Source organism: Symphodus melops, assembly GCF_947650265.1.
Source record: "Symphodus melops genome assembly, chromosome: 13".
Lineage (NCBI taxonomy): Eukaryota > Metazoa > Chordata > Actinopteri > Labriformes > Labridae > Symphodus > Symphodus melops.
In genome coordinates, this window is record NC_136703.1 from 1,424,711 (window position 1) to 1,452,285 (window position 27,575).

Consider the following 27,575-nt stretch of genomic DNA (forward strand, 5'->3'; position numbering starts at 1 on the left):
ACTTCCGGTCACGTGACAAAAACAAACCATTCCTCTTGTGTTGCATTCAAATGAATCGGGATAAACGGACAGTCAAACAACACAGTTAGATTATGATACGATAAAAAATAACTTTAGGAATTATTTATTATTTTTATCTGAGGAATTTAAAATAGGCTTGGATGGGAAACGTCAAAGTATCGTGGCTTGACCTTTTTTTTTAATTAATAATCAAAAGTGCATTTTTACATGATTATGTAAGTTATTTAGGGTCTCTTAATCTTTAAAAATGTTACAGACAAATTACTGATATACTAGATGAATCTCTGGGAAATTAAATGATTAATAGGAGTTTCAACCAGGAAATTTCATGTTAATAAATAGCTTTCTTTTTTTCTTTTTTTTTACTGTACACTGCAAGGCACGGGGACCAAAAATGACCGTAAACACACCATGACCATGACACCAGCAACGAGAAGTTTTCGTTTCCTCCGAGAGAGGGCGCTGTTTACTACATTAAACAGCATGTAGTATCTTCACTCTGTGACACCTCAGAGAAAAAAATGTAACAAATACAAAGTGACCCAAAACAAAGCAGAACTAAAAATATTACAATAAAAACAATTTTCAGAGAGCATGTTTCCTCTCTGACTCAAAGTATTTCAGATATCGTCTTCACAGTTTGTTCACCCAATAGCAAAATAATAGAGGAGGTCATGACCCTGTCTAAGATGTTTTAGACACCCCCCCCCCCCAACATAACAAACAAAAACCACTTCTCAGATGGGAGGATTCAGAAACCCATGAGGGGCAAAATATGGAGAAGAAATGTTGTGTTTATTATGTTATGGTAACTCCAATTTTTGGCTTATCAGTAACATTTACGAGCCCTTATATCTAAGAGATAATGCACTGTTCCTCTATCCTGGTTACTAAGTGGTTCAAGCCCTCGAGCACAACCAATAAAGAAAGGTAATAAAGAAAAACCTAACCATGAAAGTGATCTGGTGCAGTGATGAAAAACCAATAAAGGGGCTGTAAACTTTTCACTTTTCAATATGTAATTGAGTAAATCCTTGCAAAGTTAGGCAGAGAATAAAAGCGTCCTGGAGCTTCGTGTGATGTAGATTGAAGTGGACTCGGAGGAGGAGGAGCGCTGAGATTTGTGGAGCCGCTGAGTCAACAGAGGAGGACTCAGTGAACATCACTTTAGTGAGCATTTGTTTTATAGTTTTGACAAATGTGACTGTACGAGGTCCCATTTAAGAGTCTTTATTGTGCTTGAAATTTACTGACAAATATGCACAGACCTTAAATTTCTTCCCTTAAAGGTGAAATGAAAATGTTGCAATAGGCTGCACTTTTGCAGCCACATTGATTACCCAGGTGCAAAACATTTCAGTCAGTCAATCAATCAGAGATAAATATTTGTTTTATGTGACATAAAGTTACTGTCAGAGAATCTTTGGTGCTTAAACTCCACAGGGAATCAAGTAGATCAATGATGGATTCCAGACACTGGTGGTGGAGTTTCAGCTGAAGATGTTGTCTGGGGCTGATGGGATGAAGAAGCTGGTTGAAATGGGAAGACTGGGGCGAGAAAGTCCATAAAATCCTCCTTAAACTGTCTCAGATCCATCTCTGAGAGCACCGACTTGCAGCCGTGAAGCACCAGAGATTCGTTCTTCTCCAACCAACTGGTGCCATAAATGTGAATAAAATTCAGCCTGTCCCATTGGTGAATATTAGTTCAGTGTTTGATGTCATTATTTTTATTTTATTTTATTTCGAGCCAAAAAGAAAATGCCTCACACAAAAATTATTTACTTTTAGATTTCATATGTTTTAGTTTCACACCTTTCTCAGAGCCGCTATATATTGCAAAGAAATAGCACACACACACACACACACACACACACACACACACACACACACACAGAGCAGTGGTTGTGGCAGATGTGATTCCCACTTTACATACTGCTGACACTGATAAACCCAAAAGCCCATTGGCTGGCTCTGCTGTCGCCTCCCCTTGTAATCCAGGGCAGCATGATGAAGACCCACAGCTGAGCGGAGGCCATCTGTTCCACCTCACAGATCCACTGTCACGCTTCTACAGCAGTGTGAGACATCACGATCACATCAACCACACACACACACACACACACGAGTATCTGAAATGATTCTGGTCACTTTGATTATATGTTGAACATACTTACATACACAGCTGTGCAGTGATTCATGCAGGGTAACTAAACAAACGTCCGTTCTCTGATTTCATCGATGGGGGGGAAGCTGATGAGAGTCAGGAAAGATGTGGAGGAGAGGGTCAGGGGAAACATGCAAAGGGCCTGGAGTTGAATCTGCACTAACGTTGAGATGTTGTGCAGACATAAATCAACAGTGATGCTGTTGCTCATTTCTCAAAGTCACAGAAGGGGAGATGAACAGCAGGGTGTCATCTGCGTAAAGGTTGACACAGAAAACATGCATGTGTTTGCACAGTTTCTGTAAATCATTAGTTTGCAATCATTATGCCTCAGAATTAAGCACAACAAACAGGACATTCACAGGTCGGGTGATAGCGTTAATGTGGGGATGGATCCCGAGGCTGCAGTGTCCTCAGCAGAGACGACCAGAGGAGGGGAAGTAGGTCAAGTTTCCCGCTGCGCCGCTCAGACTGATGCTGCTGTATCTGTGCACCTGCACTGTGAGGGCAGGAAGACAACACAATGTCATGACTGTAAATTATTAACACGAATGTACCGTCTCACATAAGCTCTGCAGAGAAGCAGCTTCTGCGTCTGTTCAACGTTTCAATAACGAAGCACTTCAAGGGTTTGCATCCAAGGCTTATTAAAAACAGGATTTTTGAGATCAAATCCAACAATGCGATCCATCTGGGGACAGCTATTGTGTGAATCTGAGGCTCTCAGTGCTGAAGCTTAATGACTATTAAATGCGCTTATCACCACTTAATGTGGGGAGTGTTTGGTTCCATCGTTCGGTTCTTACAGTCTTCTTATCTTGGTGATAACGGGACTTAATGGGATCGGGGGGCGGACATAATTTAGTGAGAATGTTCTTCTCTTGGTCTCAACAGTTCATCCTCCCAGCTGGGTGTGATCGTCTCATCTGCCCTCCTCCCTCACTGTGTTGTCCTTCGGCTCACTGGAGTGCGTCTGACATTGTGCTCTAGTTTCTCCACTTCACTGCCACGTGTTCACATCTTCGTTAAAACAATCTGTAACAAATCGTATCCCCAGAGAGACCGACAGCATGTAAAGACGTAAAGCAAGTTTTTTTTTATCAGAGTAGTAAGAGATGTTTCCTGGGATGAAGAACACAGGCAGGTGATCATTAGGCTGTGAATGACCAACATCATGTTCCCCGGCACGAGTCAAAATGACAAAAACACGGCAGTGATTTGTCGTCTGTCGTCAGGAAAGAAGAACAAAACAGACTTACAAAGTTCACATTTGAAATGAAAATAACTTTATTATGTAATTTCTGTTGTGCACCGTCACCCACACCTCTTGTTTCACACACTGAAATGTGCTGACAATCCTCTTTCATCCTCAGTAATCATAACACAAAAAGCCCTTTCAAAGTGGAGATTACAAATCTAGTTGGCACCCAAGTAATTGCACACTCAGACACGTAGTTTGTCCACGGAGAGGCGGAGACTCTTAGCATGCCTCGCGTGCCTCAAAGCCCCCGAGTCGGACCAGCACGGATATTTACAGAGTACCGCTGCTGCTAGTTAGCTTCATGCTTCCACATCCTTCCAGAATGGATAACAATATGGACTTGACTGGAGAAAGACCAGCATGTGAAGGGGGTCAGTAAAAGTCGATTAATAAACAGAGTAAAAGCTGTACCTTCCTGGAGTGAACTGATCGACCAACATCAATAATATGTTCACAAAAAGACATCTTCTGATGATAAATACCAGGAGACGCACCGTCTGATGCTCACCGTCACCAGAGTGGAAGAAAACGATGCAGTTCAACAGAGGGTACGAAGTCATGACAACCATGCAGTTATTTCCTTATACTGTTTCAGACTTGAACGAATAAGATTACCACAGACAGGAAGTGTATGGAGCACAATGCTTTCTGCCTTGTAAACTGCATAAATACACTGTTAAATATAGACAGGATATCTAAGTGATTGATGAACAACTCATGTTTTTTTCTCAGCGTTATGGAGAATGTTTTTAATCTACATTAAGATAACCAGTGAATCAGCAGCTACTGAAGCGATCATCTATGTTGGATATTCGCTCGAAGTCAAGTCGACCTGATTGGAAAACGATTTCACACAACAGCAAAAAAAAAAACAACTTGACAGTAGTTGTGTCTTCTCCCCAATGATTCATACAGAATAACAAAGTCCTTTCCATGAAACTTAAAGGCAGGGTCGGTCGTTTGCTCCAAATTCACTTTTTAAGATTCTGGTTGAAGTTGTCTTTAGGTCCTGACAGAAATTAATAACTCAGGTTCTCTGAAAAAGGAAAAAACAAAAGTCTGTAAAAACTTCGACCAATGTCTGCCACGAGGTACCAATCTGATGAACCAATCACAGCCTCCCTGTCTCCCTGCTCTCTGATGAACCAATCACACGCCTCCCTGTCTGACAATGAAGAGATGAGCTCTTCATTGTGTATTCATTCACTTCATTGAGCTGAAAGTGAGGGGGCGTGGCTTTAGAGGGAGCAAAGAGGGGGCGTGTGCAGATGGAGCACTGAGGGAATGCTACTTTTAAAATTATGCTAGTTTTTGAAAATGACCAACCCTGCCTTTAATTGGAAATTCTGAAAATGAAAAATAAACATTTCCGTGATGCTCTCCTCAACTGTTGTCCACACTGACACGATACTTGTTGGAAAGTCTGAAACGATGCAGTCTAAAAATATGAAAACAAACTTCATTTAACCTTTAAAACACAAATTTTCCAAACCTGGATCACATTAGATTAGGATAAAAATACTATCTTTTATCGGAAGATCTAGAAATGGAATTTTCTAAAGACAACATAAAGTGGCTATTTGTCATCTTAAGGCACTTAAGGCTCCGGCCTTTGGCCATCGTGGCAGTTACTTTGCTACAATTAATGCCAACAACAGTATGCATTGGTTTAATGTTAGAAATAATGATAATCAACAGACGGCTACAAACCTGTGTGTAGTGTGAGTCCCACTGCTCTGTATTTCTTAAGAAAACGGCTGATCAAATTTGAGTTAGAAGACAATATTCAGGAGGAATAATTACACATATATGTTGGATGTATGTGGCTCAAATAACCACAAATACCTGCCTTCATACTCGATGTGAGTCTTCATCCCATTTCTTGGGGTTAGCACCTAGCTTTAATGAAAGGACCTGTGTTTAACACTGGGCCTTAAACTCTGCAGAGTTGATCATCATGTAGTGTTTACCAGTGCAATATGATGAGCCAGAGCAGGCTGCTTCATCATGTTGTAAAGAAGTCTGCATTGGCCAAACCCAACTCGAGTATTGGGTAGTTGTTTGATATTTAAGACAACAGTGAACTTCCAATGCTGTGATATTTTGTGCTTGTCTCTTTGCTGACAATGTTGCACTTCCATAAAGAAATGCCTTCACAGATTGGTGTGGTTTCATCTTAACCGGCCTGCATACGACCTCAACCTCGTCCAACAACCTTGGATTGAACTGGAACACTGGATGAGCCAACATGTCCAAGAAGGGTCTATAAAAGTCCACCTGTGCTGTTTAGAAAACCCATCGTGGTCCAAGCCAGTGTCATCCTCAGTTCCCCTGATTGTCAAACATTGGTGAGCCTGGATGGTTTAAATATGGGCCCTTGATTGGCTTTTGACCTGGACTACATGGGTATTTTATGGCCCACTTGAGGTGCCATTCAGTATTCAAAATTGCACACACATTTCGTTCCCATGGCTAGCCCACTTGGTCTTGTTGGCTTGGTACGATGAGCCAGAACATCAAACATAAGCGTCTGACCTCACTAATGCTCTTAGGTCTGAAATCCAAACAGCCAGATGCCAATAAAATAATCTCCTCCGTCAGTTTCATAATCAATAAGTGAATCCATGTAAACTCCACTTCCCAGAAATCCTTTGAGAGGGGATGTTGCCCATAAAGGCCCAGGAGGTCTGAAGAGCATTTAGCTTTAACCTGACCATTTAGCTTTAAGCTGAAACGTTAATCAGACGTGTTTAGTATTTCTGCCTGCTCTAAAATTGCTTCCTGTTTAATGGTGAACGATGTTTTTAACATTTTTCCTTTTAAACCAAGTAACTAAGTGTTTCTGTTACTTCCAGACTGTGTTTTTAAAAGAGGCGCTAATGCTACCTAGCTAATGTTGTTTCAGCTGGCAAAGAGAGTCCAAATCATCTGTTCTGATATATCATCGCTTCACTGGAAAACAATGAGTTTCTGAAAGGACCAGAAGTTTGCAGGTGCAGAAGGAATCTACAAACTACACTGACAAGCGATGAAACAGACTCCCCAATATCAACTGCAGTGCACTGATGCTAACCCTTGAGCTAAGTAGCTGCAGCTCCACCTCGCAGTGTGGATAACTGTATGTATTGGGATGTAACATGGAGCATTCATTTCAGTGTTGTGAAATCAGTAAAAGGATATTTCAAAAGACCTGTTTTCATTTTTTTTTTCAAACACTTGAATTGTTTTTCATAAACCCAGATGCTGTGGAGCAAGGCACTTAGCCACCAGCTGTACCAGTGGACCCTCTCGGTGAACGTCTTGGGCCGACCCGAACCTCGAAAAAAACAGCTGACCCAACACAAAGCAGGTTTTTACATTTGTGATACATTGCATGAAATCCTTTTTGTAGGCGGGTCTCTTTTTTTAACTATAACCAATAGTCTATGTTGGTCATTGGTAAGATCAGACTACATGGTATCAGACCCTTCAGTGTTTTATCAATGTGTGTTTTGTTATAACCCCCTTTACCTTTCTCAGTTCTGCAACTTCTACAAACTGCTCTGTTGGTCAACTGGAGCAAAATGCCTTCACTTGTGCCCAACTGCATTTTGCATCATGTCATGGCAATGATGTATGATTTAACCAGACAAAATGACCATCTCAGAAGGCTAAAAGCTGCGTAGTAGAATCCTGGTTGATGCCTGTGAAAACCTCTAAAGCACAAGACCAACAACAAAACAAATGACGAGGGTTCCACTTCCAACAAAGACCGTGCCTACTGGAGATTAAATGAACATCTCATGCCAATCACTGATAGCTAATATTCCAAGTCTCAACAGGTTTGTCCCATTATCTGCATCTATAGTATCTTTACAAAAGATTTCATGACGGTAACTGCATATGTGACGCTACAAAAGCCGATGTCAGAGACCTGCAGTGTCTCTAGTGTTAGCAGTGTACACAGTGGTAAAAAATGGCTACATTCAGTGAAACCAAGACTCGTTCACAGTGATTCAAGTCTGTTGGAAGTCTTCCAAACCAGTCTGTGATTCTCATGATAGCTCAGGTACGACCTTTGACTCGACTTAGCTGCAGTCATGTTTACTTGAGCTCTCTCTGGAATACCAAAAGGACCTCTGAGGAGAAGTTTAGTATGCAACACCTGTGCTTTAGCGTACTCCATTTGCCCTTTACTTTCCCCCAATCAGTCATTCCCGTCTTCCTCGTCTCCTTTGCTGCCTTTACTGAGGCGCTGGAAGCAGTGGACTGTGGAAGCGAGGAAGAAGCTGGCCATGATGGCTACTACTGAGACGGAGATGCCGGAGAAGATGACAATGAGGTAGTCGGTGAGGCTGAGGGCACCGCGGCACTCCCGGAAACTTTCCTCAGAGAGTAAACTGAGAGGAACCTGACGCCCATCCATCGGCAGGGAGCACTGGATCCCCTCCATACCTGAAAAGAGAGGAAACAGACACTGAACTTTCACATGTCTAAAAATGCAAGGCGAAAAGTACCACTGTTGCAGGACCGTGTTTACATCATGTTTGCATGAAGCTGTTTTTAGTCAAGGACGAGAAAGAAGAAGGAGAGCAGACTAATTATTTGTTTTTAGATCACGTTCATTCTCTGTCAATGTGTGTGCAACGTAAAGCTACAGGCTAGCACAAGCCTGCTAACACAACAATGCAGGACACAGGTGATTGCAGACACTTTTTGTCCACCACTTGCACTTATTGGTGCTTAACTGTGGTGCGTTCTGATTCATGACTCCTGCGTGCAGCTTGAGTGGCGAGGGGTTGGAGGTGCGCCGCTGGAGAAGAGGTGTCGCCAAAAACAGCAGGATGTTCTGGATTCATGCTGGTGCTTCTACTGGATGAAGAAGTCTCACATTCATCTTTGACTTTGACTTCATCAGACACCTTCATTTTGTTACTGTTCCATATTACACCTTATTTACAGGAACTCAGATTTCCACTCACATCACAGCCAGCGAGACATCCTGGCTCATGGGTCTCGTTACAAAGAGGATTCTTTAACAAATCCAACCTGATCCTAACTGGGTGTCACTGCTGTAATTGCTTCTCTCCCACACACAGTTCTGCGACACACACACACACACACACACACACACATGAACACACCAAAATGAAGACACATGCACCATTCTCTAAATTACAAGTTCCTAAAATGAACAGGGGTAATTTCAAAGCATGGGTAAGCCCCTGATCACTCCCCAGGACAGGCTCCGACAGCTGCAGAGAAGCATGCGCGGGTGCAGACGCCTCGATACCGTACATGCTACGAAGCGTGGGGACCACACATGCCTGGGGCTGTACACACTCACTCACACACTGGATACGTGATGCTAACCTCCAGACAGAGGAGACTTCCTTTGATCCACTGACTCAGCTGAGTGAGTAAAGAGAAACAGTGATGTAGACTCAAGGACACAACATGGACATGCATGAGGCTCATCGTTGGTTTGCTTTTTGGTTTTTTTTGCACATGATTTCCAAAGCTCAAACTTTGAGGGGTGTAAATGTAGCTTCGGATTGCACACACACACACACACACACACATGAACACACCAAGTTAGAATGTGACGTTGGCATCAAAACTGTTGCTCACAAGCACAAATTCATGTCAAGATGGAAATATCCCCTCATGATATCAAGTCTTCAATTAATATACATGATACTGCTTCCATGAGCTTCATTTGGTTCCTGTAATTACCCACAAAGCTTCACTGTGCACAACATCCATGCTGCAGGCCAGCATCTTTTATGCATTTAACCTGATGAATAAACATGATCTGATATGTATTCATGATCGTCGCTGCACGCTGCTGTTTTGCAACACCAAGAAGAAGAAACTCGACGATGTGTCCGCTGTACTGATGCGTTTATCACCTTAAAAACATTTTGTGTTCAGAGAGGCACTAACATCTCGTCCTGACTCCTCTGGAGCGCTGCTGGACCCACGAGTCAGTAGACATCACTGTCAAGCTAATATGTGTGTTTTGGGGTGTGCGTGTGTGTTGCTGTTTGTGTGTGAGTCACTGTAAGACCAGAAGGGATTTTCCACATGAAAAGGGACTCGGTGACCTCATCGCTTGGTGATATTCCAGTCACGTGGCGCTACGACAGGCAGCCAGACTCACACACACACACGCCTCGCACAGACGAGCAGAAGACAGACTGACAGGCTCACACCTCCTCATAGGCAGGCACACACACACACACACACACACACACACACACACACACACACACACACACACACACACACACACACACACACACACACACACACACCTCCTCATAGGCACACACACACACACACACACACACACACACCTCCTCATATGCACACACACACACACACACACACACACACACACACACACCTCCTCATATGCACACACACACACACACACACAGAAACATACAGGGACACACAGAAACACACACACTGAAACACACACACACAAACACACACACTGAAACATATAGGGACACACACACACACAGAAACACACAGGGACACACACACACACCAAACATACAACATACAGACACACACACACACACACACACACACAGAAACACACAGGGACACACACACACACACCAAACATACAACATACAGACACACACACACACACACACACACACACACTGAAACACACAGGTGTGCAGGTGCACATGCAGAAATGCAGGTGCACACACGCGCACGCTTTGCACACAGATACAAACACACACACACACACACACAGAAACACACACACAGAAACACACAGGGACACACACACACACACCAAACATACAACATACAGACACACACACACACACACAGAAACACACACACAGAAACACACAGGTGTGCAGGTGCACATGCAGAAATGCAGTCAGGTGCACACATGCGCACGCTTTGCACACAGATACAAACACACACACACACACACAGAAGAAGGATCTGTGTTGGTTCAGAGACAGGAAGTGACTCTGTCTCAGACTTTAGCTCGGCCTCGTCTCAGTCTCAGACAGCGAGGACCCGTTGATCGGTCAAGACCTCGTCAGGACATCATCAGAATGCAGAGTGTCCAAATGCGGCCAATCACGTGACTCGTTTCTAATCAAATGAAGACATAAGAGCGCGACAGCCTCCTTCTTGGACGAGCGAGTGACAGAGATCTATCAGCAGAGAGTTAGGAACAAAAAGCTTCTTTAAATCCATCGAGGAGACGACAAGTTACTGAGAGAGAGTTCATTTAGAGTTGGAATGAAAGTGTGTGTTGCGTGCACCACGCATGACACCAGGCGTGGGACACGAGGCGTGGGACACGAGGCGTGGGACACGAGGCGTGGGACACGAGGCGTGGGACTCACATGGTCATTGTTTCTGAACCGCGAGTGCAGTGGGAGTGCCACGGCGTGCTTACAGATTCTCCAAGTCTGCAGGACGACCACCTCGAAAAGTCAATCAGCCAATAACCTTAGCAACTTTAATTTGACGTATCAGGTGTGTGTGTGTGTGTGTGTCTGTGTGTGTGTGTGTGTGTGTGTGTCTGTGTGTGTGTGTGTGTGTGTGTGCGTAATAATGAGGACATGTATCTCCGACAGCTCTGACCTCAGCGATGTAAACACAGGATTGTGTTTACAGGAAGTAGGTTGCCTTGTACTCATTGTTATTTAAACGTCAGTGTCAGGAGGACTCAGCTGAGAGGGGACGGACACGTTTCCACTGAAACACTTCAAATCAGTGAAGATCAAGTTACAGAGGTGAAAAAGTAAACAACAACAACAGTGACATGAAAAAAACCTGAAAAAGTGACTGTTGATGGTGTTTTATCTTCTTTAGCAGCAAAAAAACCTGCTATTGTTACAAATACTGTGTTTGACGTTTGTTTAGAGAAACAAATTATTTATCTTTTTGTTTCTTTTGTTCAGATGTTTATATTTTGGTTAAAGTTAAAAAAAGGGAGATCAGCAGCTGGAGGAGACGCTTTCTGCACGCCGTCTGTCTCATCTGTTATCTATGTGAAGTGATGATGAAGGACCTCTGTGCAACGTGTGTTTCTGTGATCACCAGGTGTGTGAGGACCACACCTCCATCATCACGGAGGGACATTTAGCTCAGCGACAGACGGTGACGTAACTCGACGATTGTTTCACGTGAACGAACTCGAACAGGTCACGTCTTTAAGAACGAGCTGGAAGTGAAGCTCCCTGATGCCTCCCACGTGGAGTCAGGAGACTCCTCCTGGCTCTGACTTCTACAGGTGAGGTCTGACAAACTGAGCTCAGAGCAAAGATCAGTAAACGTGATTACATTTCAGTGCTCAGTCAATCAGTGTTTATATAAAGAAATGCATTCTCAGGCAACAAAGGATTTCATCTTAAAGTCGATGAAAAAAACAGAAAATGTGTTCACTCTGTTTTTCTCTGCATTTGTAAATGTCATCCACGTTTAATTAAACTCCGTCAGAATCATTTCTGTCTTCGTCTCATCTTCTAACCTGATTCTGGGGATCCTGAGAAAACGTCCCCTCCAGCAGCAGACACACTCGACTGATTCACCATTTTGGGAAAAACAAACTGCTGATTTGTCTCCTTCAGAACACAAAGATGGAGACATGCTCTCTGTGTTGTTTTTCTCAGTCTGTTCCCTCTGTCCTAATTTCTGCTGCTCAGTCAAGTACTCAGATAAAACGGCTCTATGGGACTGATTTGATTTGTCTTGCTCTGGCGTGGGAGACAGACTGCATGTCCGTGCGATAAGCAGCTTATTTCTTACCATTTGGGAGCTTGTGACGGTTCTCTGTAAGCCATGCAAACAGTTTAGCAAACTGGCAGTTGCAGAGCCAGGGGTTCCCCTCCAGACGCAGCGTCCGGAGGGAGGGCAGCGACTCCAGGACGCCAACGTCCAGCTCTGTGAGACCATTCCTGTCCATCTCCAGCTCCCTCAGAGAGGACAGCCCCGTGAAAGCGTCACTGTCCACCATAGTCAGGAAGGGGTTGTTCCCCAGCCGCAGCTTGATCAGACTCCTGGACTCCCCGAACGTTCCAGAGGGGATTTCTGTCAGGTTGTTGCTCCCCAGGTCCAGGAAGACCAACCTGGAGGAGGTGGTGAGGGTCCCTGGCTCGAGCTGGGAGAGGGAGTTATTCCTCAAGTCCAGGTAGACGAGATCGCTGTAGAGGACCAGGAAGTCCGAGGGGATCCAGGGAATCCAGTTGTTGGAGAGCAAGAGGCGGCGAACATCCAACGGGATGGAGTCCGGGACGCTGGTCAGACCTTGGCCGGTGCAGTCCACGGTGTGGTGGTCCGGACACAAACAGCTGGATGGACAGTTGTTGGCTCGTGTAAGCAAGGTGGAGGAGATCAAGGCGAGGAGAGGCTGCAGCCAGTTAATGCATGGTAACATTGTTGAGGGGGCGATAGGAGACGGGGAAGGGGGGGGGGGTCTCAGCAGGGGGCGAGAAGGGAAGACTGACGAACAGACTGAGGGAGAGAAGGGGGAGGAAAGGTCAGGTGATGGAGGTTCAGCGCGGCGCCGGCATCCTTCTGTTTTCTCTGCACCTCGAAGCGTGAACAACCACGAAATCCATCGTGTAGCGAGGGAGCGCTGTCGTATTCCAGGAGATCATGTAACGAGCGGTCTGGATCAAATAGCAGCCTGCTGAGTAGAGAGAGGGGAGGAGAGAGAGAGAGAGAGAGAGAGAGAGAGAGAGAGAGGGAGAGACACAGAGAGAGAGGGAGAGACACAGAGAGAGAGAGAGAGAGAGAGAGAGAGAGAGAGAGAGAGAGCGTGCAAGAGAGGAAAGGGAAAAGGGGTGATGTGAGAGGGGAGAGGATTAACACAGAGGTAAATAGAGACTAACGAACCAGAGGCGAGGGGGGCGGGGTTTGTGGGTTAAGCCAGCAGACATGTGTTTGCGTGTGTGCATGTGTGTGTGTGTGTGTGTGTGTGTGTGTGTGTGTGTGTGTGTGTGTGTGTGCAGCAGGGGACAGCCCTCCACGCCTCATTAGTCATCCGCTGAGGTAGACCAACCTCTCTCTCCCGTCATCACTGTGATGAGTCGAGCGGAACAGCGGAGAAATCCCGTCTGTGTGGTTTGATGCATCCGCTCCTCCGTCACGCAGGAGTGAGGATGAGGAAGGAGGACGAGGACGCCGTCGTCCTTCTCTGACTCACATGTGACGCTTGTGCAGCGTGCACAGCGGCACACGTTGTCCTGTGGAATCACTGTTGTTTACCTCACTCCTCCTTCACTCCTTCACGCTGCCTCCTTCACTCCTTCACTCCTTCACGCTGCCTCCTTCACTCCTTCACTCCTCCACGCTGCCTCCTTCACTCCTTCACTCCTTCACGCTGCCTCCTTCACTCCTTCACGCTGCCTCCTTCACTCCTCCACGCTGCCTCCTTCACTCCTTCACGCTGCCTCCTTCACTCCTTCACGCTGCCTCCTTCACTCCTTCACGCTGCCTCCTTCACTCCTCCACGCTGCCTCCTTCACTCCTCCACGCTGCCTCCTTCACTCCTCCACGCTGCCTCCTTCACTCCTCCACGCTGCCTCCTTCTCTCCTCCACGCTGCCTCCTTCACTCCTCCACGCTGCCTCCTTCACTCCTTCTCTCCTCCACGCTGCCTCCTTCTCTCCTCCACGCTGCCTCCTTCACTCCTCCACGCTGCCTCCTTGCCTCCTTCACTCCTCCACGCTGCCTCCTTCACTCCTCCACGCTGCCTCCTTCTCTCCTCCACGCTGCCTCCTTCACTCCTCCACGCTGCCTCCTTCACTCCTTCTCTCCTCCACGCTGCCTCCTTCACTCCTCCACGCTGCCTCCTTCACTCCTCCACGCTGCCTCCTTCACTCCTCCACGCTGCCTCCTTCACTCCTTCACTCCTCCACGCTGCCTCCTTCACTCCTTCTCTCCTCCACGCTGCCTCCTTCACTCCTCCACGCTGCCTCCTTCACTCCTTCTCTCCTCCACGCTGCCTCCTTCACTCCTCCACGCTGCCTCCTTCACTCCTCCACGCTGCCTCCTTCACTCCTCCACGCTGCCTCCTTCACTCCTCCACGCTGCCTCCTTCACTCCTCCACGCTGCCTCCTTCACTCCTCCACGCTGCCTCCTTCTCTCCTTCACGCTGCCTCCTTCACTCCTCCACGCTGCCTCCTTCACTCCTCCACGCTGCCTCCTTCACTCCTCCACGCTGCCTCCTTCACTCCTCCACGCTGCCTCCTTCACTCCTCCACGCTGCCTCCTTCACTCCTCCACGCTGCCTCCTTCACTCCTCCACGCTGCCTCCTTCACTCCTCCACGCTGCCTCCTTCACTCCTCCACGCTGCCTCCTTCACTCCTCCACGCTGCCTCCTTCACTCCTTCACTCCTCCACGCTGCCTCCTTCACTCCTTCTCTCCTCCACGCTGCCTCCTTCACTCCTCCACGCTGCCTCCTTCACTCCTTCTCTCCTCCACGCTGCCTCCTTCACTCCTCCACGCTGCCTCCTTCACTCCTCCACGCTGCCTCCTTCACTCCTCCACGCTGCCTCCTTCACTCCTCCACGCTGCCTCCTTCACTCCTCCACGCTGCCTCCTTCACTCCTCCACGCTGCCTCCTTCTCTCCTTCACGCTGCCTCCTTCACTCCTCCACGCTGCCTCCTTCACTCCTCCACGCTGCCTCCTTCACTCCTCCACGCTGCCTCCTTCACTCCTCCACGCTGCCTCCTTCACTCCTCCACGCTGCCTCCTTCACTCCTCCACGCTGCCTCCTTCACTCCTCCACGCTGCCTCCTTCACTCCTCCACGCTGCCTCCTTCACTCCTCCATGCTGCCTCCTTCACTCCTTCACTCCTCCACGCTGCCTCCTTCACTCCTCCACGCTGCCTCCTTCACTCCTCCACGCTGCCTCCTTCACTCCTCCACGCTGCCTCCTTGCCTCCTTCACTCCTCCACGCTGCCTCCTTCACTCCTCCGTGTCTTGTGCTTCACGTTACCGTGCACTGGATAGGGAGGGACAGTATGTACTTCTTTGCCCGTAACCATGACAACTGTTGAAAAACTATGCATGAATGTCACAGGTCCAATACTGGATGTTTTGAGGCAGATTCCAAAATCAATGAAATGGTATAAAAATAGAGTCTGCAAGGGAAGTGTTCGCTGGTATCCGAAACAAACACGTGCACGATTTATTTTCAAAGAAAAATCCACTTTACAAAAATTAAAAGAGAAGTTTGGGGGCAGACGGTGGAGAGGTCAAAGGCCCCCCCCCCCCCCCCCCCCCCCCCCCCCCCCCCGTGGAGGTGTGGGTCCCACCTGTAGCTCCTTACAGCTCTCTCCTCCTAAATGTTGTAATCTTTCCGACCAGGCCAACAGTCCACACATGAAGATGCGACCATGTTTGGATCTGCGTGGACAAACTGCACGTGAACTGCAACTTGCCTCAGTTCATAATCTCTGTTTACAAAGTCGACTTAAAAACAGCAGAATCCGCATTCAGAGGGATATGAGGAGCTTTCTGCTTTGTCAAACTTTTTTTTTTTTTTACTAAAGTGGTATTGACCAATCACGTGTTAACAGGCTTTTGTGTACGCAGGAAAAAAAACAATCTGTTATAGAGCAAAAGCAGGCGGAACGCAATCTTCGTTAATGGCATCGCGGCTCCCACGAGCAGCAATCTGATGATGATTTGTTTATCTCTATAAACAGATATTTGCATTGGAAGTGCAGCTTCACAGATCACTCTGCTCCATGCCAGCTGTGTCTCCTTGCATCCTCTGAAGCCAGTAAGATGTGGTGACTCGGGTCTTCCAAGTGGGCGGAGCTAGTTGGGGTCTTACCTGTGGCTCCTTCCGGTCCCACCATTTGTGTTCCCACCCTTAACCTTTTCATTCCTAAGCAACACCCCTGTCGCCTAGCAACCACAACAGCTGCCTAAGAACTAGCCAATAATACTAACTTATTGTTTCAATTCCCTTCTCTTTCATAAAATGAGTATTGGTGGCATTTCAAGTGAGCTGAAAACGGTTCATTACATTTAAAACAGTTTCTGTTGGGAGCTGTGAGTCATTCAACTATAACCACAAGAAAAGTTCACCGTCACTCCAAGGGGCAAAATCGTGCTCATTAAGAGCAGCCAATGGGCTCTGAGCTTGTGCACCAGGTGATCCCTCCTGCAGACGGACTCAAACCTGCTGCACTCTTATTGTCTGCAGCATCCTGTTTGCTGAAACATCTTTATGCACACAAACACATTCAAACGTGCCTTGTTGAAGTTTTTAAAAATAAAATGTTCCAATATTTCACGCCGAACTGCTCGAACGTCAAACGTGAAAGTCATTAGAAAAGAATCAACGCTGGACTAATCCTGAATCCTCAAATCTTCTCTGAGCCAGCGATGTTGGGTCACAACAAACCCGTCCCTCGAGTCTGCTCTGGTCTCCGTCAAGTTGGGGGAATAAAGTAGGTCACACAGAGGGGCAGAAACATGGGAGAGGCAACACGGCGAGCGCAGGATGTTTGCAGTGCACCGAGCTGACCAATCAAAAAGCAAACAGGAAGAAGCAGAACAAAGCTGGGCTGAGAGGAAACTATTTACGGATTCTGCATAAAAGGGATAAATGTGCAGGCGTGGGACCACTTCATTTAACAACGGCTGCGTGAAGGGAAACAGTCTGAATGGAGAGTAAAAGAGGGGGAACGCCATATTGTCTTTCAGCTCCTCACTCACATCAACAATCAGCTGTTTTTAAATGTTAACCTCAAGGGACGTGAGGTCTCCAAATGCTTTGAATGGTAACTTGAGGTGGACAAACCCAGTGTCCCCAAAACCACCTCGCACCTGCCAAGGCCAGCAGCAGAGCGCCTCACATACCTGACACGAGGCCGGGCCTTCTAATTATAGGTGGAGATGTTTGTAATGACTGGAGGGTCAGACCACGTCAGTCTGAGAGGCGTTGGAAGGAGGAGGCGCTGCCCTCGAAGCTTTTTACAGCTCAGCCTCGAGGAAAGTGTCTGAACCCGTCTGCAACTTGACCCGGGACAGGTTTCTGTTGGTTCACACTCGAGCCTGATTCTGCAGGATTCAGAAACCACTTCACCTGCAGCGATCCGAAAACTCGAACATGTAGGGCATCGCAAATGTGTGCACGTGAAGCTGCACACAGGTGTTTATCCTCGGGTTATCTCACCAACGAGCAGATGACATTTACTGATACAGGTGGAAGAAGCACAAACAGACAGGGAGGCGTGTGATTGGTTCATCAGATTGGTGCCTCGTGGTAGACATTGGTCTACTGCTACAGATCACAGATTGTTCTTCAGAGAACACGGGTTATTAATTTCTGTCAGGACCTAAAGACGATTTAGAAAAAGTGGATCTGGAGAAAATGACCACGCGCTCTGTGTTTCTGTCCTCGGCACGCCGCCTTTGTTCCCGCTGCTTCAAAGACAGACAAAGGAAAGATGTGATCTCAAAGAGAATCATCTCACCTGCATGAAAAATCCAGTTTGGGGTTGTAGGTGTCCGGAGCCGATCCCAGCAGTCATTGGACGAGAGGCGGGGACTGTTCACCTGTCAATCACAGAGACAGACAACCAGCCACACCCACATTCACACCTACAGACAGTTCAGAGTCGGCAGGTAACCAGCGTGTGATTGGACTGTGGGAGGAATCTGGAGAGGACGCACGCCATGCACGGGGAGAACCACACAGAAAGGCTCCTGTCAGACGGGGATTCAAACCAGCAACCTCCTCGCTGTGCGACCTCTGACTGAATTCATCTTCAGTAAAACTTATGCAGCGCTCCGCTTCCCTCTAGTGTCCAACGTTTGTATTACAATGTGACCAAATAAACCTGGTTGCTCAGCTGTCAGTGTGAGCGAATGAAACGCTGCGTTTTCTGCATGTTTTTATTTTTTGATTTTATTGAAGACAGTCGCTACAAAACCGAGTTTGTCGTGATTTATTTTCTTTCTTTACTTTTCTTTTTCTTGTTTTGTACAAAATAAAACAATAACAGTATTACAAATAATTAAAATTGATACATCATTCACAAGTTTACCATCAAATATACATTTATACAGAAAAACAAAACATTTGATTTAAAAATAATAAAAAATAAAAAGTCAGAGTGAGTTCACAGTGGTAGGGCTGAAAGAGAGGCGTGTTTGGCTGTGGTGACCCCAGAAGACTCCGACCCCCCCCCAGAAGACTCCGACCCCCCCCCCCCCCCCCCCCCCCCGTGTCCCGTGTGCTTTGGACCAGAAGGATCTTACTGAACATGTGACCCGGCTGTAAAGAGTGAAGATGTGTTCAGGGCCGCCCGCGTCAGGTGACCTATTCCATGTTTCACTTTTATATGACAGAGAATTCAAAGGATGTGAGTTTGATGCAGAAGAAGAAGAAACGCTGTAACATGGCTGATCTGGAGTGCAAACAGGAGCGTGAAAGTCGTCCATTTTATAACATCCTAAAAATGAAGTTTTGTAATTTAAACATTTAAATACTCACGGCAGAAAATGTTTTCAAATGTGCAAAAAGTGACCACGCTTTCATGTTTCCATTCAGGGTGAAATAAAAACAAAAATCAATCAGTGATGTGTTTCTGTCAGTGCAAGGAAACTACGGAAGCCCAGAGAGGCAGTTTGAAAATAAATCAGGCGATACGTTTTAAATCGCCTTTAAATCTGAGCGTTTTGGTTTTTAGACGAGGTGTTCAGCTGAAGTTTTGGGAGGAAGCGCAAAAAAACAAAATGAACAAAGATTTTTCAGAAAGCTTCAGAATAATTTAAACTTTGAAAAGAAAAAGACTAAAAGAAACATTTTGACAAAGGGTGAAAGACTTCTGTGTCTTCTGCCACTCGTACATTTCTGTCAGCGCTCAGACAAATGCTCTGCATCGTGAACATGTGGAAAAAATGTTTTTCTTATGTTGGATAGTTTCATAAAATCTCATCTTTGTAAAAGTCTTTCAAACTTTTTAATTTCGGTTTTTGCACTTCCCAGCCACCGTAAGTAACATGAGGAATAAAATAATAAAAACAACCCTAAAACAAAAACAAACCTTTGTTGTTGTAATTCCCATCCTGGCCACACGGGGGGGCTGATGTGCTGCTGTACTTCATCATGTGAACAGGACTGACCGTGTTCATGTTTACAGTTACACTCAAAGCTTTAATAAGTAATGAGCATCATGAGAGCCTCTCTAACACAGCTCACTCCTGCAGGGAGGAGTCTGAACTTACAGCATGCTTTACTTCCTGTCTGTAACATCAGGAAGCGGCACACTGCAGCCTCTTGTGGTCAAAAAGAAGTATTACAACCCAGTGGAAAAGAGAGGAAGCGTTCAACGAGAATATTCCCCGCACTGAAAGTAACAAAAAAAACCTGCAAGAACCAGAAACATTTAAGATCTTTGAGAGTCCTGAGACTCAGACGAGGCCCGCACACACACACACACACACACACACACACAGACACACACACACACACACACACACACACACACACACACACACACACACACACACAATCCCAAACAAATCTGGGTGTTCTAACATGCAAGGTTAGATATTCAGGTGGGGGTCATGTGCTGCTCTGTGTGTGTGTGTGTGTGTGTGTGTGTGTGTGTGTGTGTGTGTGTGTGTGCCTGTGTGTGCCTGTGTGTGTGAACAACTTCAGCTTGAGGCTTTCAACACTGTTTCCATGACAACATTAAACCCTTAAAGGAGGGGCCGGAAGGTGTCTGGGGGATAAAATGGTGTCATCATATTTTTTGACTTTCTTCCTTTTTAAAGCAAATTAAAAAGATGTGATGTAGAAAAAAAAAAAAAAAACACTTTTTAAAGAGTTTAAAAAGCGAGCAGCATCACAGGGAGTCCAGAGCGCACCATGCAGACGCACAGCAGCGTCTTTGTGCTGACACGTGGAGGACAGCGGTCACAGTGACGACACGCTGGATCGTCTGCTGGAAGAGTTCTGACATGAGAAGATGTGGAAGCACCAACTGTGGTCGAAATCACACAAAGAGCGGCGTGACGTGACGGCGTGCGGAGCGTGTGGCGTGCTCCACCACACCCAAACACACACATGCACCAGGAAGTACTGAACTCAGATCATTTCTTTAAAACAAACAAACACAAAGTTGGAGCTGGTGTGACCGTCACACTCTCAGCCTCAAAGCATCTCAAGTCCAAAACACAGGAGGAGGGAAGAAGAGGCGTTTCCCCTCCGGAGGTCGAACTGACACAATCAGACGCAGCTCCACGAGTTTGGAGGTAAAAACTCGTGTGTGGTTGAATCTGTGTTTGTTGTCAGTAAAGGAAAAAAGTTCACAACGTGTCGAATGTCCCAGAACAAACAAACAAACAAACAAACAAATAAAAGACACGTTAAAAAAGAGCTGAGAATTCAATGTTTCGCACTGTGACAAATAAATTATTATCAGATCTGAATAAACTTTACAAAAACTTTATCAAAATTCACTTTAAAAAAACAAACAAAAAAACAACAAATCAAGTTGTGAGAGTTTTTCTGTGACGTCCCGTCATGATCCTCGCACGCCGGATCGTTCTGAAGCGTGACGTGTTCACGTGTTCACATGAACACGTGAACACGTGAACACACGTGAAGGGAGACGATGAGTTCAAATGGAGGATCTGAACGCTTCCTGCAGAACGCCTCCTGCAGAACGCCTCCTGCAGAATGCTTCCTGCAGAATGCTTCCTGCAGAACGCTTCCTGCAGAACGCCTCCTGCAGAACGCCTCCTGCAGAACGCTTCCTGCAGAACGCCTCCTGCAGAACGCCTCCTGCAGAATGCTTCCTGCAGAACGCTTCCTGCAGAATGCTTCCTGCAGAACGCCTCCTGCAGAACTCTTCCTGCAGAACGCTTCCTGCAGAACGCTTCCTGCAGAACGCTTCCTGCAGAACGCCTCCTGCAGAACTCTTCCTGCAGAACGCTTCCTGCAGAATGCTTCCTGCAGAACGCCTCCTGCAGAACTCTTCCTGCAGAACACTTCCTGCAGAACGCTTCCTGCAGAACGCTTCCTGCAGAACGCCTCTTGCAGAACGCCTCTTGCAGAACGCCTCTTGCAGAACGCCTCCTGCAGAATGCTTCCTGCAGAACGCCTCCTGCAGAACGCCTCTTGCAGAACGCCTCTTGCAGAACGCTTCCTGCAGAACGCTTCCTGCAGAACGCTTCCTGCAGAACGCTTCCTGCAGAACGCTTCTTGCAGAACGCCTCCTGCAGAACGCCTCTTGCAGAACACTTCCTGCAGAACGCCTCCTGCAGAACGCTTCCTGCAGAACTCTTCCTGCAGAACGCTTCCTGCAGAACGCTTCCTGCAGAACGCCTCCTGCAGAACGCTTCTTGCAGAACACCTCCTGCAGAACACTTCCTGCAGAACGCTTCTTGCAGAACGCTTCCTGCAGAACACTTCCTGCAGAACGCTTCCTGCAGAACGCTTCCTGCAGAATGCTTCCTGCAGAACGCTTCCTGCAGAACTCTTCCTGCAGAACGCTTCCTGCAGAACGCTTCCTGCAGAACGCTTCCTGCAGAACGCTTCCTGCAGAACACTTCCTGCAGAACGCTTCCTGCAGAACGCCGTGCTTTCAGACAAATGTCTGACGAGCTGCAGCAGACGTCAAAGAGAGATGATGTTCTTCCTTCATGCATACGTGTCATCACACGAGGGAACGACGGAGGCTTCAGCTCGTGTTAAAATAAAATCTGCGGCTCACAGATGTTGAGTGCCAGTAAAGAAAACGTCCTCAGTGTTTAAAACGAGTGTTTGAACAAACACAGTGAGCTGCAGATCCTGTGATATTCGAGTTACGCTGCGTGGAAAACACTTCTGTACAATGTTTGTGTGGTTTCTATAAAACGTTTGGGCTGAGGGAACTCGGACAGTCGTGGAAGTTTAATTTAAAAAAAAAAAAAAAAACATGACATAAAGCAACACAATGACGAGAACAAAGATTGCACGTTATCAGTGGAGTGGTGAAAAAAAAGGTTCTTCTTGGGTTGAATGCCAAAACGTAGCAGAGTGTATCGATATGTACAACATGTGTGAGGGGGATTTCTTTAACCTGTAAAACATGAAGTGTAGCAGCAGCTTCATGTTTGTTTCACCCAGGACCTAAAGGTTGACAGGAAGTGGACACAGCTTCACAGTAAAAAGGACGGTGAGATCACAGTGACAGACAGATTTACACACGGCCCATGTTAAAAATGTCCCTTTGTTGGCAAGAAGACGTGTGTAAAAAATACCTTTCAGATGAGCAGCTCACACAGGGTTCATTGAGGAGGCCATCTTTAAAAAGTCTGTGTGTGGACAGGAGCTGGGTGGTTCCTTCAGAAGTCCAGACAGCGTCTGCAGCGTGTGACAGCACAGGCAGCGGAGTGTGTGCTGACCTTTTTAAAAGGCCCTTTTAAAGGGCAAATCTCGACTTGTCCTTCCAGTCTGCTGCTCAGTGATCACCATGAGGACAAACCAACCAGGCCGGCGTCCGAGGAACACTGAAGAACTGTTCAGCAGCGCAGCCGCACGCTGACCACAGCGCACAACTAATCAGCTGTTTTCAACAAGCAAGCTGTTACTGCTGCAGCCTCTACCAGCTGCTCTGATGTGCTGGTTTGCGTGCCGTCGTTACGGCTCCGGCTCGAGTTGGAGCTGAATCGTTTACGTCTAACATGTTCAATAATTACGATTACAGACTGGGCTGCCTCCGAACAGAACTCCTCCAACAGCAGGATTAAATAACACGGCATCTTTTTTTTTTTTTTTATTCACTAGAAAAAACAAAAAAACAAAAGAAACCACACACACACACACACACACACACACACACACAGGTCTCCAGCACTTCTCAAACAAACCAACAGCATTGTGTTGTTCTGGCAGCAAGAACACCAAAGAAGAAGAAATATTCCAAATGAACAGAAATAGGAAGCATCTGATACGTTTCTGTTCTTCTGAGCTGATTTACATCTCTGCAGTGTTCCTCGCACAACTTGTTGTTTTGGCCTGGTGGCAGTAGAGTGACGATAAGTGACGCATAAATAAATAAAAATAACAGACGTACTGAGCAGACCGGCTTCATGACAGTCACCTGGACGTTCAGCAGCTGGAAGAAGATCTCACCTGTGCTGCGCTGCAGACTGGACAAAGCTTCTCAAAGAGTTCTGAGGGAGGGAGCGGGCCGAGGTCTCCGTCTTCAGCCCTCCTCCCAGGACCCAGCAGAGTGCAGGGATGTGTGTGTGTGTGTGTGTGTGTGTGTGTGCGCGTGCGCTCCTTCGATCACACCTCCACTGAAGTGATCTGATTCATCTGGGCCCTCATGGACTGGATGCTGTTGAGGATCTTCTTCTGGTGGCCGGCCAGCGTCACTCCCACTCTGAGGATGTCCCTGAGGAGAGAAGCATCCGTCACTTCCAGCTCCGCACGCAACCACACGTCACGTCTTTCCCGAGCCTTCAATCAAAGTCTAACCGACTATTCATGGGGGGGTTTTAACAACACACACACAGACACACACACACACACACAGACACACACACACACACACACACAGAGAGAAGAAGCCAACATACTCCATGGTCATTTGAGACACCACGTCGAAGCTGGTGAAGCCTTCGTTGGTGAAGTTCTCCTTGTACTGTCCCATCTTTATGGCGTCCAGCCACTCGTCCACCGTGCTGAAGGAGGAGAAGTCCGGCGTGCTGCGGTCCAGCAGAGGTAAGTGCACGCTGGCGGACAGAGAGAAGACCATGATGATGATGTTCTGTTCTCACAGTGGGGACTTGTAGCAGGCGTGTGTTTTCGTGTCGTACCTGGATGACAGCGGCGTCATGGCTTTGAGCGTGCTGGGGTTGCGGATCATCTTGTCCAGGGTGCTGACGATCTGGCTGAATTTGGGCCGGTTGTTGCGGTCTTTCTGCCAACAGTCCAACATCAGCTGGTGAAGAGCGCTGGGACAATCCATCGGTGGCGGCAACCTGTAGTCCTGCTCGATGGCGTTTATGACCTACGAGAGTTCACATAGATTCAAACATGCACGCTCAGAACCTCCGACTGTTTTTGAACTGAGGTACGAATCCTGCAGGCTTTCACTCACGTCTTGGTTGCTCATGTCCCAGTATGGCCGCTCGCCGTATGACATCACCTCCCACATGACTATCCCATAGCTCCAGCAGTCACTGGAGGAGGTGAACTTCCTGTACTGGATGGCCTCTGGAGCCGTCCATCGGATGGGAATCTTCCCTCCCTGGAAGGAAAAAACAAAATGGACGACAGCTCATCAGCATCCACGTCGTGACAAAGAGGATCTGTCGTGTCAGATCAGGACTCACCAGAGCGCTGGTGTAGGTGGGGTCCGAGGTGTCCTCCTCCAGGAAGCGGGACAGGCCGAAGTCGGACACCTTGCACACCAGGTTGCTGTTGACCAGGATGTTCCTTGCTGCCAGGTCTCGATGCACGTAGTTCATGTCACACAGGTACTTTATTCCTGCTGCTATCCCGCGCAGCATCCCCACCAGCTGGATCACCGTGAACTGCCCGTCATTTTGCTGCAGGAGGGAAAAACAACCATCAATCAGGTGCAGGTCAAAAATCAACCACAGACTCCAGACTTGTGTTTTTACTGGACTCTCTCTTCTTCTTGAGTTTGACCTCCCGTTGCTAACACGCTAACGCTAACAGAGGGAAGTGAAAACACCTTTTTGTCTTCTTTTTCAGCACCATGGACAGAGACCAGAGCTCCGTTTAAAGAGAAGCAAAGAAGAAGAAAAAAAACAACCGAACAAAACATACAGAGGGAGAGGCCATCTTTTAACTCCCATTAGCCCCGCCCCCTCTAACTGTGTAATAAAAGCTGACTTCCTGGTCCGGGTTTGCCGGGTAGGAAAATGGATCCGTGTGGAAGTTTACCCTGAGGAAGGAGTCCAGCGATCCGTTCTCCATGAACTCTGTGATGATCATCACAGGGCTGCTCTTCGTCACCACGCCCTCCAGGTGGATTATGTTGGGGTGGTCAAACTGGCCCATGATGGAGGCCTCGCTCAGGAAGTCCCGCCTCTGGCGTTCGGTGTAGCCCGCCTTCAGAGTCTTTATCGCCACCAGGATCTCTCTCTTCCCGGGCTGTCGGAGGTTTCCGCTGCACACCTCCCCAAACTCTCCTGAAGAAGAATGAAGGGGGAGACATTTTTAAAAAAAATGAAACATCATGAAGTTGAAAGCAAAAACAGCACTTTGTGATTATTTGCATTTTTACAGCGACAGATTTTCTCTCTTCGATGAGCTCAGCGTGATTCTGATTAGCAGTCAGAGGTCAGTTCATCTCAATGAAATGAAAACTTGATGATGGATTTATTTGGTCGGATATTTTGAGTTATGGGAGGAGCTGCGATGAACAGGCGGTGGAAAAGTGAACACGTCCTTTGGTGAGTGGGAGCTGCACGCCACTCGGGTTTGACTTGATCATTTTGATTTATTTAGTTTGGAAGTAAAGTGATGAAAACGACAGATCTGTGAGGACTCTACACGTTTAAGTGGAAATGCTTCAGAAACGAGAAAATCGTCGTCTTTGAAAAACACGGTACAGGGAGTCATTTAATGTCAACTGAGGACAGATTTCTCAGATCTAACGACGCTGTGTCCATCAAGTCTCGAACCCCTGCAGCCGTTTGAACCTGCGACGCACGATGTTGTGATGACGGAACGAGGGGACACGTCCCCGTGAAATGAAGATCTTTAGACTGTAACAGAGCGCCGCAGATTTACAGTCCTGAAGATTTATATCAGTCCCTTTTTGTTTTGGACAGAGGAAAGAAATCAGGGACGGAGGGAGGGGGAGGAGCCACAGGTTGGATTTGAAGCTGCGCTGCCCGTTCATGGCGCACAGGAACTAACCACTAGGCCACCGGTGCAGCATGTAGAGCTCTGCAGAGACTCTGTGTTTGTGACGTTTTCAGGACGAGCTGCAGGGTGACACATGCACGTCAGCACTCTCTCTTTCATGCACACTCGTTTTCTCTTAACCTGCACCAATGACTTGTTCGATCTTGACGCAGGAAATGTCGATCTCCTTGGCGAACTCTCTGACGGCCTCGTTGGGGTCTTCGTACGTGAAGGGGTCGATGTAGATCTTCATCCCGGGTGACACTTCAACAGAGAGAAAAGAAGAGACAGCAAAAGCTATACGTACAAAAAGACAACAAGAAAAACGCCCCCGGCGGGCGAGCGAGCGAGCGAGAGAGAGAGAGATTTGGCTGCGTGAAGTCGAACAGTACTTACTGTGACCGCTGGTGTAGTGCTGCTGCAGTTTGTCTGTGTACTCGGACTCGGTTCTGTCTGAACTCCTCCGGCTGCTGTGAAACACCAGGACAAACAAGGAGCCAATCAGAGCACGGATCCAAAGAGCAGGACGTCCCGAACGAGAGGACCGAGCTGGATTCTGATTCTAACAGTAAACTAGTGAAGAACAAAGGTTTGTGTTTCTCGTCCAGCTGCTCTGGTCTTATTGATCCCGACACAGACGAGGTGTGTGTGAGGGGACCAATAGAAACACAGCGTTTCAGTGTCTCTTTACTCAGCACTGTTATTGAAGTGTTGATGGTTTTTATTATGATGCATGAAGTCGAGGAGAGGCAAAAAGGAAACTACGAATAAATGTTGAGCGACTCTTCAGCCTGCACGACGTTTGTGCTGTCTGTTTGTTTGATGCTCTCGGTGTGTAAGACTAATATAAAGGTTTTCATTCATCCAGTCAGTACTGGCTCACCTGCGGCAGACTATGATGAAGACGGTGATGGCGATGATGAAGACGACTCCGGCAGCCGATGAGCCGATGATGAGCGGGAGCTTCTCCTGGATGCTGGAGTTATATTCCTCTGCAGGTGACAGAAAACAGACGGCATCAAAACAACGCAGCCGAGCTCGGGGTCACACGCTCCGACGGCTCGACACGACCTCCGCTCCGACTGCCTGACGCTCACTCGCCCTGACAGCGCTCGGGGCCGACTGTTACTATGACAACCAGAGTCACTGTGTCGCACCTGCCCTCCTTTTGTAGGCAGACTTTTGTTATCACACTCATGATGTCATGAATTAGCTCGCACGCTAACTGCAGGAGCGTGGACACTCG

The 27,575-nt window shown here is 47.3% G+C and overlaps 2 protein-coding genes across 4 annotated transcripts in view; both read right to left on the reverse strand.

Moving 5' to 3' along the window:
• Positions 1 to 6,315: 6,315 nt before the first annotated feature.
• lrrc38a (leucine rich repeat containing 38a) lies at positions 6,316 to 13,504 on the reverse strand. Of its 2 annotated transcripts, XM_079358851.1 has the most exons (3): positions 12,228 to 13,504; positions 8,802 to 8,840; positions 6,316 to 7,883 (listed from the first exon to the last, which is right to left on the reverse strand). In XM_079358851.1, the coding sequence occupies exons 1-3, from the start codon at positions 12,853 to 12,855 to the stop codon at positions 7,636 to 7,638; spliced, it is 915 nt and encodes a 304-aa protein (XP_079214977.1). In that variant the 5' UTR covers positions 12,856 to 13,504; the 3' UTR covers positions 6,316 to 7,635. The 2 variants fall into 2 exon arrangements, with proteins under 2 accessions (XP_079214977.1, XP_079214978.1); XM_079358852.1 differs by lacking the exon at positions 8,802 to 8,840.
• A 9,745-nt stretch (positions 13,505 to 23,249) lies between these two features.
• ephb2a (eph receptor B2a) overlaps positions 23,250 to 27,575 on the reverse strand; it is a 30,216-nt gene continuing 25,890 nt past the window's right edge. Inside the window, exons 8-16 of one of the 2 annotated variants that reach the window (XM_079359856.1) lie at positions 27,213 to 27,321; positions 26,726 to 26,799; positions 26,471 to 26,593; positions 25,361 to 25,608; positions 24,784 to 24,999; positions 24,549 to 24,698; positions 24,265 to 24,458; positions 24,025 to 24,180; positions 23,250 to 23,840 (exon numbers count right to left, since the gene is read on the reverse strand). In XM_079359856.1, coding sequence (XP_079215982.1) covers positions 23,732 to 23,840; positions 24,025 to 24,180; positions 24,265 to 24,458; positions 24,549 to 24,698; positions 24,784 to 24,999; positions 25,361 to 25,608; positions 26,471 to 26,593; positions 26,726 to 26,799; positions 27,213 to 27,321 — 1,379 coding nt within the window. In that variant the 3' untranslated portion in view covers positions 23,250 to 23,731. Of the gene's footprint in view, positions 23,841 to 24,024; positions 24,181 to 24,264; positions 24,459 to 24,548; positions 24,699 to 24,783; positions 25,000 to 25,360; positions 25,609 to 26,470; positions 26,597 to 26,725; positions 26,800 to 27,212; positions 27,322 to 27,575 lie in introns of both variants that reach the window. The other variant, XM_079359855.1, reaches the window with a different exon arrangement.

Coding starts and splice junctions, on each gene's coding strand:
- lrrc38a (XM_079358851.1), bottom strand. CDS start 12,855: ATGTTACCATGCATTAACTGGCTGCAGCCTCTCCTCGCCTTGATCTCC. Junction 8,841..12,227: donor CCGTCACAAGCTCCCAAATG/GTAAGAAATAAG, acceptor TTACTCACTCAG/CTGAGTCAGTGGATCAAAGG. Junction 7,884..8,801: donor GAAGTCTCCTCTGTCTGGAG/GTTAGCATCACG, acceptor CTCTCTTTTCAG/GTATGGAGGGGATCCAGTGC.